This window comes from Oratosquilla oratoria, chromosome 4, assembly GCF_046742065.1.
Source record: "Oratosquilla oratoria isolate Oo_2021 chromosome 4, ASM4674206v1, whole genome shotgun sequence".
NCBI lineage: Eukaryota > Metazoa > Arthropoda > Malacostraca > Stomatopoda > Squillidae > Oratosquilla > Oratosquilla oratoria.
The window spans coordinates 23,591,497-23,604,523 of record NC_134780.1 but is presented as its reverse complement, the minus strand read 5'-3'; the positions used below and the strand labels follow the sequence as shown (position 1 = coordinate 23,604,523).

General features: G+C 42.4%; 1 protein-coding gene across 2 annotated transcripts in view; it reads left to right on the top strand.

The window, feature by feature from the left end:
• LOC143024672 (nocturnin-like) overlaps positions 1–13,027 on the top strand; it is a 254,786-nt gene that overhangs the window by 74,991 nt on the left and 166,768 nt on the right. Inside the window, exon 1 of one of the 2 annotated variants that reach the window (XM_076183655.1) lies at positions 7,097–8,966. The exons of the other annotated variant lie outside the window; for it this stretch is intronic. Coding sequence (XP_076039770.1) covers positions 8,401–8,966 — 566 coding nt within the window. The 5' untranslated portion in view covers positions 7,097–8,400. Of the gene's footprint in view, positions 1–7,096; positions 8,967–13,027 lie in introns of those variants that run through there. 2 annotated transcript variants of the gene reach the window in all.

The following is a 13,027-nucleotide window of genomic DNA, read 5'->3' as shown; positions in this document are numbered from 1 at the left end:
TGCAACATTTAGCGAGGTTATGCAACCTGTAGTGGCGTAGGGCAACCTACATACGTCTGGCGTCTATGTTTGGGTTTGGGAATTGTTTGTATACAGTGTTGGCTGCTTGTGGTACATGAGCGAGTGCCTGTGTGTATGCTCGCGGGGTATGTATGCATGTATGTATGTGTGTACGTATGTATGTGTGTACGAGTATGTATGTATGTGTGCGTTCATATGGATGGGTGTGGGGCTCGGTTGTATGTTTGCATATGCGTGCACACACACACGCACACACACACACACACACACACACACACACACACACACACACACACACACACACACACACATATATATATATATATATATATATATATATATATATATATATATATATATATATGGCTTAACGTCACAAACGGTGCCCCTCACGGTAGGGTTCGAACCACCATCCCCTGGGAGGGGGGTGTAAAGAGGCTGTGTCGCTCTCCAGAGAATAGGCGGGGGTCCTGCAGGTTAACCACTTTCCTGTGATTCACCATGGTCTTGGATCACGTGTTGGACTCGTGATCGACAGCTATTTCCCTCCCGGAAGAGAACTCAGAGCTCATATATGACCGATCTATGGGTAATGCTGTGACTTTACACGCACACACATACACCGAACTCCTTGCCAACGAGAGTTGGAGTAACGACTCGCAGCGCAGATATACTGAATTTATTTCAGCCCTGGGCGGGATTCGAACCTGGACCGCCGTAGTGGCGGCCGGGAATTATAACCACTATGCCATTGAGTGTGTGTGTGTGTGCGTGTGTGTGTGTGTGTGTGTGTGTGTGTGTAAATATACAGTCTGGACGCCATATGAACAGAGTTGAAATTCATTGACGATGTTTACTAACATTTTCGATGTCAATTCAAGAAGTGTGTTCTAGATGTCGTCAGGCGATTTTATTCATCCGAGAGAGAAATTAAACTCAGGGACTAGAAATTGTAATAGTAATAGTTAAGTATATTAGCTCTGACTGGAAGGAGTGTGTGTGTTTGAGTTCCAATGCAAACAACACTATTTAACAGTATTACACAGTAGTATTGATATGTACGGGTAGTATTGATGAAGCCATGTACGGGGTGACAATACATAGTATTGTCAATATTATGAGTGATATTGATTCTAGGGTGACGTTTAAGTGTGGTCATTGTTTCGGTTCCTACGCTGTCAGTAATCTATTTTGATCAATATTATTGAGTCAGTATATTGTGTCAGATATATTGAGACAGTATATTGTGTCAGTATTCAGTCAATATATTGTGTCAGTAGAATTAAGTAAATATATTGTGTCAGTAGAATTCAGTCAATATATTGTGTCAGTAGAATTCAGTAATCTATATAGATCAATATTATTGAGTCAATATATTGTGTCAGTAGTATTGAGGCAATATATTGTGTCAACATTTAGTCAATATATTGTGTCAGTAGAATTCAGTCAATATATTGTGTCAGTAGAATTCAATAATCAATATTGATCAATATTATTGAATCAAAATATTGTGTCAGTAGTATTGAGGCAATATATTGGGTCAGTATTTAGTCAATATATTGTGTCAGTAGAATTCAGTCAATATATTGTGTCAGTGGAATTCAATCAATATATTGTGCCAGTAGAATTCAGTAAATATATTATATCATTAGAATTCAGTCAATATATTGTGTCAGTAGAATTCAGTCAATATATTGTGTCAGTAGAATTCAGTCAATATATTGTGTCAATAGAATTCAGTCAATGTATTGTGTCAGTAGAATTCAGTCAATATATTGTGTCGTCAGTAGAATTCAGTCAGTATATTGTGTCAATAGAATTCAGTCAATATATTGTGTCAATAGAATTCACCCATTATATTGTGTCAGTAGAATTCAGTCAATATATTGTGTCAGTAGAATTCAGTCAATATATTGTTTCAGTAGAATTCAGTCAATATATTGTGTCAATAGAAGTCAGTCAATATATTGTGTCAGTAGAATTCAGTCAATATATCGTGTCAGTAGAATTCAGTCAATATATTGTGTCACTAGAAGTCAGTCAACATATTGTGTCAATAGAATTCAGCCATTATATTGTGTCAGTAGAATTCAGTCAGTACATCGTGCCATCAGTATTCAGTCAAGATATTGTGTCAATAGTATTCAGTCAGTATATTGTGTAAGTAGTATTCAGTCAATATATTGTTGGTATTGTCTCAATAGTATTCAGTCAGTATATTGTGTAAGTAGTAATCAGTCAACATATTATCAATATTGTCTCAATAGTATTCAGTCAATATGTAGTCAATATTGTCTCAATAGTATTCACTATTCAATCAATATATTGTCAATATTGTCTCAGTAGTATTCAGTCAGTATATTGTGTAAGTAGTATTCAGTCATTATATTATGTCAGTATTGTGTCTAGTATTCAGTCAGTATACTGTGTCAGTATTGAGTCAATATATTTTGTCAATATATTGTTAAAAATTATCATCTCGGGAACAGTTAACTGAAACCTTTATGTAAAGGTAAAGGACATTCGCTGCCGAACCACTGGTTTCGTAAGAGTAGGTTTTTTGTTGTTGTTGTTGTTGCAGAATGATGGTGGATTGATGTTTAACTTTGTGATGTTTATTGATGTCACTATTATCTGAACTACCGTTTGTCAAGGACTACCTCCAGAACTACGTCACTGGTAATACCAATTCTACCACTAATACCAATATACCAGAATAATTACAGTAACTCCCACCTCATTACTTATCTGATTAGAATAAATAAATCATGAATATTCTCACAAAGTACCAAAAATAGGTCAAGTTGGTATGGCTGATATATTAATACATGTATTGCTTAATTGGTGGAAGAAATTGGTATAAATGAAGAGGAGGAGAAGGAGGAAGAGGAGGAGAAAGATACCAGAATGTCGTCTTGTTCGGGTGGATACTTGTGTAAGATCTTGTTTTGGTTTATGACGTCACAAGTTATGTAAGTGGGAGAATTGATTGATGTTCGCGTATTATCTATTGATGTTTATTTATTATTTATTTATTTATTTATTATTATTTTAGACTGTAGTGGAGACTAGTGAATAGGTAAACACATAAATAACTATTTGGTAAAACAAGGGACATGGGGTTTTCTTTGATAAGGTTTATCAATATTGATATGGTTTTTGCAGAAGAAATATGCCGTGATGAATTATCTGCCCACCTCCTCCCCTCCCCCTCCCCCTTCCCCTCCACCTCCCCCTCCTACCCCTCCACCTCCCCCTCCTACCCCTCCTCATCCACCTTCCCTACCCCTTCCCCTCCCTCCCCCTCCCCTTCCCCTCCTCGTCCCTCCTCCTTCCCCATTGTTATCTTGTGTCGACAGTATCATAGATTATAATTAAAAAGTAAATAAGAGAATATAGAGATAAATATATAAAGAAATATATAAGTGGATAATGAATTGGTAGATTAATTAAGATTTTTTATATAATCAGGTAAACACAGATAATCTGAGTCAGCACACTGTTGTGTTTAGCGATTTTAGTACGTATTCTTGCCATCGCCAGGCGATTTTATTCAGGTAAGAGAATTATTATTATTATTATTATTATTATTATTATTATTATTATTATTTTTTTTTTTTTTTTTTTTTTTTTTTTTTATCACGATAAGACCAGACCAGTGGGCAACCTGCTGGCCAGACATTGGGGGTGGGGGGGGGTTGAATGGGGACTTGTCCTTATGTTCTCCGGAACCTTCCTTCCCTTCCTCTTCCTCTTCCGCCTCCTCCTCCTCCTCTTCCGCCTCCTCCTCCTCTTCCGCTTCCTCCTCCCCCTTCTCTTCCTCATACTCCTCTTCATCCTAGTTCTCCTCCCTCCTCCTCCTCCTCCTCCTCCTCCTCTTCGTGCTAGTCTTCCTCCCTTCCTCCTTTTTATCCTTCTCTGCCTTCTCTTCCTCCTCCTTCTCCTCCTCCTCCTTCTCCTCCTCCTCTTCCTCCTCCACCTCTTTCTCCTTCCTCTCCTCCGTCTCCTTCTCCTTCTCCTCCTCCTAGTCCTCCTCCGTTCCTCCTCTTTATCTTTCTCTGCCTCCTCCTTCTCCTCCTACTCCTCCTACTCCTCTTCCTCCTCCTTCTCCTTCTCCTCTATCTCCTCCTCCTTCTCTTCCTCCTCCTTCTCCTCCTCCCCTCCTTCTCCTCCATCTCCTCCTTCTCCTCTTCCTCCTCCTCCTCCTCCTCCTCCTCCTCTTCTTCCACATTCTCCTTCTCATCCTCCATCTCCTCCTTCTCCTCTTCCTTCTCCTCCATCTCCTCCTCCTTCTCCTCTATCTCCTTCTCCTCCTCCACCTTATCCTCCTCCCTATCCTCCTCCTCCTTATCCTCATCTTCCTCCTCATCTTCTTCAATATCTTGGTTTCCACCATTACCACCATCATTTCCACTTTCTCCTCCTCCTCTTCTTCCTCCTCCTTTTCCTCCTCCTTATCCTCCTCCACCTACTCCTCCTCCTAATTCCGTTTATTCTTCTTCTTCCTCCTTCACCTCCTCATACTCCTCCCCATTGCCCTCCTCCTCATCTCCCTTCGAGTTATCTTCCTCCTCCTTCACTTCTTCTTCTTCCTCCTCTTCTTATTCTCCTTCTTCTTCTCCTTTTTCTTCTTCTCCTTCTTCTTCTTCTTCTTCTTCTTCTTCTTCTTCTTCTTCTTGCACTCCCTCCAACACCTCTTCCTCTTCCCCTCCTCTTCCTGTCGCTTCTTTTCTCTTCTTTTCCTCTTCTTCATTTCCCTTCTCGTCCTAATCCTACTACTCTTGCCCATCCTCCCTCACCTCTTCCTCCTCCTCCTCCTCCTCCTCCTCCTCCTCCTCCTCCTCCTCCTCCTCCTCCTCCTGGTTGAGATAGTGTCAACATTACTTCACAGCTGTGAAGACCAACATCGTCCCAGTCAACGTTGTATGGTCGCATGACGCATTCAATCCACGACAGATTTTTTTTTTTTTTTCATCCGACCTAGTTATGGACCAGAAGGTCTCCTACCGGCATGCTCCTCCTTTGTATTAGACCACAACGGGTTGAAAGTGCTTACTGAGAAATCTTGCACAAGACATTCACAATTGCAGTTACAAATAGGCGAGAAGCTAAAAGTAAAATTCCAGAATAACGCAAGCACGTATATAGAACATGGAATCTAAGTTGTCCAATAGCTCCTAACCTAACCTAATCTAACCTAATCCAACATAACCATTTCATATAAAAAAATAAGATCTTTCAAGTACAAAAACGAAAAAAGATAAAAATGTGTTTGCGTGACAATAGTACCGAACTAAGTAAGACCGCTATATGGGTATTAAGTATTGGACGTTCACCCTTCACAAGAACGTCTCCCGAATCTCATTAAAGACATTGACAGATTGGAAAAAGTACACCGAATCTCATTAAAGACATTGACAGATTGGAAAAAGAGCAACGGCGAGCCACAAAACAGATTCCAAATATCAAAAATAAATCATACAAAAATCGACTAAAACATATTAATCTGTTTTCCCTAAAAGAGCGTAGACTCAGAGGTGACTTGATTCAGGTCTTTAAGATTCTAAAGGGAATTGACAACATCAAAAGTGACAAATTTTCACACTGAATGAGAATCAGACAAGAAACAATGATTTCAAACTGTCAGGAAATATATTTAATTTGGAAGTGGGTAGAAACAACTTTGTCAACCGTGTAGTTAATGAATGGAATAAACTTCCTGCAGAGGCAATGCGATGGAGATCAATTCGAAACTTTAAGATTCATTTAGATAAACACCTAAGCAAGATGATGTAATGATTGTCATTTATTTGATATTATTTGTATTGTTATTATTTGTCTGTTTATTATTGTTTGCTTGAATCTCATTTATTATTAGTTATATGTCAATTTATTATTATTTGCTTTTTACCGGTTTGCTTATTATTTAACTATACATATGCATTTATTTATTTATTTTATTATCATAATATTATTTTATTATATTTATTCATTTATCTATCATTATAATTTTTTTTCGTATCCGACCTAGTTATTGACCAAAATGTTTCCTGTCGGGATGCTCCGCCTTTGTAATCCTTAAATCTTTTGTCTCTGAGAGAGTGGAGGGGACGGGAGGGGAGGGAGGTGATCAAGTGATAGTGACATAGTTGACCAAAGGAGAGGAGGAGGTGGACGGGGTGGGGGAGGGGAAGCCTAAATTATACCTGGGTTATGTAACAAGCCCAGCTGAGTGCACAGTCCATTTTATATATATATATATATATATATATATATATATATATATATATATATATATATATATGTGTGTGTGTGTGTGTGTGTGTGTGTGTGTATGGTTTATGTATGTATACATATCAGTTATACACGTAATTCGAGATACCTTCAACAAATAGGAGACATAAAGGAGATTTAGTCCTCTTGGCCTCAAATAGGTAACTATGCGCACACGCACGCACACACACAGCATTACCCATAGATCGGTCATATATGAGCTCCGAGCTCTCTTTAGGGAGGGAAATAGCTGTCGATCACGAGTCCAACACGTGCTCCAAGACCATGGTGGTGAATCACACGCACACTCACTTGGGTCAAATACACTTGAATACCAACGCTCGGCGCCTCTCTCATCCTATCTTCTCCATTTTTCGACCACAGACACAGGCACTAGTAACACAGCCATCACAGCCACCACCTCAGTCCGCCACCATTGTCCTTCAACGGTGTCCTCTCCCTTGCATAGCTTACTCCCCGCCTATCTCGCTTCTCTCCCTCCAACACCTCTCCCTCCCTCTCCCCCCTCCCCTCACTCTCCCCTCCACTACCTCACTCTCCCCTCCACTACCTCACTCTCCCATACCAACCTCTCCACTGCCCAGCCAGCCTCTCCATTGCCCGACGTAAATCCTCAATGGAATTTGCAAACATCATCAGGCATTGCATCAGGTGACAGTCGTTTGTTCCGTATCTTATTTTCAATAAGCTATAAAAGCCAGCAACGCGCGCGCGCGCGCGTGTGTGTGTATATACATTTGTACACATTTGTTAATCACGTGAAAACCACTGTGGAGTGAAAAAGAGTAGAGACGGGGAATCTATATATTTCGATATCTTATATTTTCTTACATATGCTCGAAGTGCACGTGGCGAATGTATTTGTGTTGTTTGGGCACTCTGCCAGAGGCCCGATGTGGCCTACGTCAGGAAGGTTTTCGCCATTTGTCGCTCTCTTAGGTCCTCATCCTTCCCTTACTCAGGCTCTCGGCTGAGCGAACGCTCTGGTCTCTTCGCGCAGCCCTTCGTGAGGCGTCAGGGGCGGTTGAAGGGTGAGGGGGGGGAGGAGATTGGGCAAGGGTGCCTCTCCGGGAGTAGGGTGGGTGTGAAGTTGAGGGTGACGGGTGAAGGCTTCTTCAGCCTTCGAAGAACTGTAACTTTATAAAGTCGGTCTTGGTGTCTTTGTCGTTGTTTTGGCACTGCGTGGGAACGCTAGGGCGACTCGGGTAGGCTGTTATGTGATGGAGGAGGAAGAGGAGGAGGACGAGGAGGAGGAGGAGGAGTGAGGCTCCATTGATGACGTGAGCCAGGAGAAGCCTCGGACCTATCCGAACCTAGTGTGCCCAGTTCGCATCGTGCGTGTTGAGGTGCGTTGGCGACCGAGACGGGCGTACCTTAAGTCGACCGTTGTGACAGTTACTGACGGTTACTGACGGTTGCGGTGAACAGGTTTTGAATTGCGGAAGAGAACCCAGCAGTTTTTCTTCGTGCGTCTTTTTTTTTTCTCTCTCTTTCCTCTTTGGTCGGTATATCGCGCTTCCTTACCGAGAAGGGAACGAAGAGCCAGCTACCCAATTGCTAAGTAACATCAAACTAGGTCAGGGGTCAGATCAAGGTCTTCGAGGACAACTACATCAAGCTACGAGTTACTCGCTAGTCCACCGCTGGCTCATAATCATCAGGGCGGTCCCCCGGTGAGCAGCCCGACGCTCCTCCTCAGAAGAAGACGAGAGCTCCTCCGCTTACCAAAGAGTGCAGGATCTCTGAAGTCGTCGAAGACTCTTCGAAGACTTCGCAGACGCTTGGTAGTGTCGCTATAAATGCAACAACCAAGTCTTCCGTCCCTGATCGCCCACGACTCCTTCAGGTTCAGGACTCGATGTAGAGGATCTTTTAATCCTGTGGGGTGATTAGTGCTTCCCCTTTCTCTCTTTCTCTCTTTATCTTCCTTCCGCTTCCTGTCTCAACTCTTGCGCACGCGCGAGAAGTGTTTACAAGAAAACGCAGTTGTAGAGTCTCCCTTGACCACACTCGGCTGCGGCTCATCCGTCCTTTCGTAGTGCCAGTGCCAGATCGTGGAAGGTGATCGTTCGCAGGTGTTCGGTCATGTGGCGACAGGTGTTGTTGTCCCGGGAAGTGTGTTGCTGCATCTGCGGAGGCGGGTGTCCGATCCTGGGCGCCAGGACAGCTGTCTGCACTCAACGAAACGGGAGATCGCACACTACCCGACCCCCACGGTCCCACCTGAGGAGGTCACCGCTGGAGGGCAACGCTGCCTCTCTCCCGAAGGACCTCCGACAGGAGGAGCCAGCGTTGTACTATGGTGACTCGGTTCATCGAAGTGTTAGCGACTGCGCCGCGGCTTGTGTCACGGACCCCGTCCCGCGCGGAAATGGGGGCCACTACCGAATGCCCAAAGAGATTTCCCTCGCCATAAACACCAGAATTAACGGGTCCTTCTACCGGGAGGACCTACCTGACGGAGGCGACGTCGAAGTCACACCCCTGGACGGAAATGCCAACACCTCCGAGCCTCTCGACTGGAAAATCCTACAGGAGGAAGGCCGGACTGAGCACAACACCTACAGTCTTCTGCAGGAGAGGCCGGTACCTGTGTACCCGCCCACCGTGGAGGACGAGGAACAGGATAGGCTCGAACTCTGGCTCAAACAGTAAGTGGTCACTTTTGTCAGCGTTGCATGCTCTTGGAGGGTGTTGGTAAAGATGGGTTGGGTGTCTGCATGGTAGATTTCTAAGGTTTATCCTCGTGGGATGAATTTGGGTAAAGAAGCCCCGCCACTCTCTTCCCACAAAACCAAGGACGTTACCATTGTACTAAACGTGACCGCACAAAAGGAGCGATGCGGACTAACTTACCACGATTAAGTTTAGTACAGTGGTAACGTTCTTGCCTCGTGGTAAGCAGTCGGACATGCAGGAGTTCGAGTCCCACTAGCGGAGCCTCTTCATCCATTTGTCGAAACTTCGCAGCATGAATTGGGGTGTGTGTGTTGTCGTTGGGTTTGTTTTTATTTGATCTCCGGACGACTTTAACTCCTTTATCGTGACGACTTGTTTTCCAGAGCATTTTATGGGGGAACATCGACCGATTCTATTCAGCTCAGGGATGACCTTGGGGCATGTATGTGTGTCTGTTGAATAAAATCGTCGGACATGAGGCACATTAATCATGTCACGCACAAAACAATAATAATAATAATAATAATAATAATGATATCAATAATATCATCACTCTTGTAACAGAACCTATTATTGATTTTCGAGAACGGGAATCGATCCCAGAACTGCTGAGTTGCCAAACTGGTCTCATACCAACTTGCGTAACAAAAATACTTCATTCGTGTGCGAGACTCGTTTTGCGATCCAGACTATTTTCATAATTCATGGCGGAATATGCAATATGTTTCGTTCACACCCTCCAGTCTTTGTGTGTGGTCAGGGCGAGCGAAAAGTTAAGATATTATGATCGATTATATATTGTAGCCAAGTAACCTCAGAGATTGCTCGACTCTCGTTCCCCAATTAGCTCGGTTGGTAAGAAACGCGTCGTCGAACTCAAGGGTACCGAGTTCGATTCCCAATTAATGCGTTATCACACTGGGATATTTTTCCACCGACTGCTGGAGCAGATTTGTACCCTGGAGCTTTCGGGAAGGAATTTGGTATGCTGAAGGTAAATAATTTTCCTCCAGCAGATCTTTGTTGAGAAAATAGAATAGTTTGCCAGAGAGCGATTTTACTTCAGTAAAAGTGTTGGAGGTCGGCGGTACGGCCGATTAATCGGAGGTTGGAGGAAGAATAACCCGGTGTGATAACCCTTTTAGGGAAGCTCATCGATTAAATATAAAACAATAACTAGACACGAGCGCCATCTTGGGGTCTATAATGGCCTTTGTACTACTGTCACTGCCTGGTTATTCTATTCATTACTGGGGTTAACCACGGCACTAGCAAAGGGGCCTTATCCCGTGGATTGCGGGATTCGTACCCGCCCCGGACCTCAACCCTGCAGGCGGTCCGGAACAGGTCATAATACATGAACGCAGTCGCGATACCCGAAGGAAGGTGATGTAGGTCACCTCAGGTCACATTGGGTCACCTGAGGTCAGAGGTGACCATCCTTTAAGGGGTCATTACTCAGAGTGGATGTCGTTCCTAACTGCGCCGCGGCCAGGAGTCGAACTGACACCCGAAATCCCCACGCGGTTACCAGACGCGCGCGGTACCACTGAGGCACGGCGAGTCCCTCTTGTGGCACTTGGAGGGACTAAGCCACCATCGTCTTTGTTCACGTGCATGACTCGTGATTGAAAGATGTTACCCTACCGGATGAGAGCTCAGATTTTGAGTTGTCTGATCAATGGGTAGCGTTGTGGTCTTACACCACCTACCCATACCTTTGCACAAGGGGGACAGTAATGGCTTGCAATAGTGTGGAGCTATCACGTCCTGTACGAGGCACGTACTCGGTTGTGCAGTTGGCAGTCCTCGAAGCTAACCAGGAAGATACGTCTCGTAATTTGAGAACAAAATCTGGCGTCAGAGAAGAAAGTCTGAAGTTAATCACTTTACGGTAATTGTCGATTAATTAGTCACTTGATCCTGATGGTTATTTGTTTATTTACTCTGGAACTGCCGAAGAGGCGACGCGTCGTTGAATGAAATCGCCTGCCGGTAGCTGGTAGAGGATCACCAGGCACGGAAGGGGATGACCCCCGGAGAAGGTCACTCAATTTTTGCAAATTTAATTTTTTGCAGATTTTAATTTTTGCGAGTTTATGCTTCTGAGGATGTAATCTGGACAGTGCGTGTGTGTGTGTGTGTGTGTGTGTGTGTGTGTGTGTGTGTGTGTGTGTGTGAATCACGTGTTGGGCTCTTGATTGACAGTTATCCTCCTGAATGAGAGCTAAGAGATCGTATATGCCACGATCTATGGGTAATGCCGTGACCTTATACACACACATACACACGCACACACACACACACACACACACACACACACACACACACACACACACACACACACACACACACACACACACACACACACACAAAACTCCTTGCCCACCAGAGCTCGCGTGTGTATCTATGTGTGTATGTGTGTGTGTGTGTGTGTGTGTGTATGTATGCAATAGACACAGATCCTGTCATAAGTTAGTGATACAACCCGAATTCCTATACATAACTCTCCTCTCTTCGGCAACCTTGGCGCTACGCCAGGGGACGCTGTACTGCACATGGACCTTGGTACTACACCCCTTGAGGATTGCGCGTAGCATAGCCTCCCCCTTCCGTACCCGGTGGTGCTTTTCCCTGGCTTGTGACTGCCGCCAGGCGATTTATTTCGTCGCTGTGGTACACTTGTTGGTAGATAGCTTATCTCCGCTAACGATGTGAATTAATATCAGAAAAGTGGTATTAGTAAGTGATGAGGTATTTGGAGATATTGGGTGTGTGTGAGTGTGCGTGTATGAGCCTTATTATACATAACCTAATTGTAATGTACGGGGAAGATATACTCGTGGGGCACCGTTCCTTATTACCTATGGATAAAATCTAATTCTAGATACGTTCATGGTCTGTCCTCTATTGGGTTGTGCCATTACTAGGTTCATTAGTACTTTATATATATATATATATATATATATATATATATATATAAATATATATATATATATATATATATATATATGTGTGTATGTGTGTGTGTGTGTGTGTGGAAGGGTGGTGAGATAAACACCGAGTAAGTCCTGAAGAAGTCCTGTTAAGGACGAAACGTCAGTAAATTTACACTCCAACATTACTCGGTGTTTATCTCTTTCACCCTTCCACTCATTCTGTCGTCCTTCTGTCCAATATATATATATATATATATATATATATATATATATTATATATATATATATACATATATGCATACACACATATACATATATACATATACATATATACACATATACATATATACATATACTTATATAGACATATACATATATATATATATATATATATATATATATATTTTTTTTTTTTTTTTTTTTTTTTTTTTTTTTTTTTGCCCTTGACCTTGTGGTACCATCGTGACCTAGATCAAGAGACCTTCTTTGTCAATTTCGTTGACTGCTCTCTTCTATTTGAAAGACGCAATCTTCTCTGTCTTCTGATGATGGGAATTCCAGTAATTACAAAGGATTACAAAGGCGGAGCAAGCCGACAGGAGACCTCGTGGTCCATAACTAGGTCGGATAGGAAAAAAACATAATAATGATAATTAAATAAGAAATATGATAACACGAATAATAATAAATAAAATAAGTAAATAAATGCATAGATATAGCTAAATAATAATAAACAACACAATTCCTCATGTGACCTACATACCAGTAGGTGGATTACTTTGGTTGTTGTTTCTAGTATTCTCTGTACCCTCTTGATCTTGTGTATATTTTTTTTTTTTTTTTTTTTTTTTTTTTTACACTGCTGCTGCACATTCGGGTCAAGGTCGGATGGTTTCTTTTTATTATCATTATTGTTATTATTATTATTATTATTATTATTATTATTATTATTGTTATTAATATTATCATTATTATTATTATTTTCATATAATGAAAAAACTATCTTATGGTTAACAGTTTGTTTTTACCATCCATGACCAACACTCCCATAGAACGAATTATTGTTTATCTCTGTGCTTTTGTCCATTTCCATT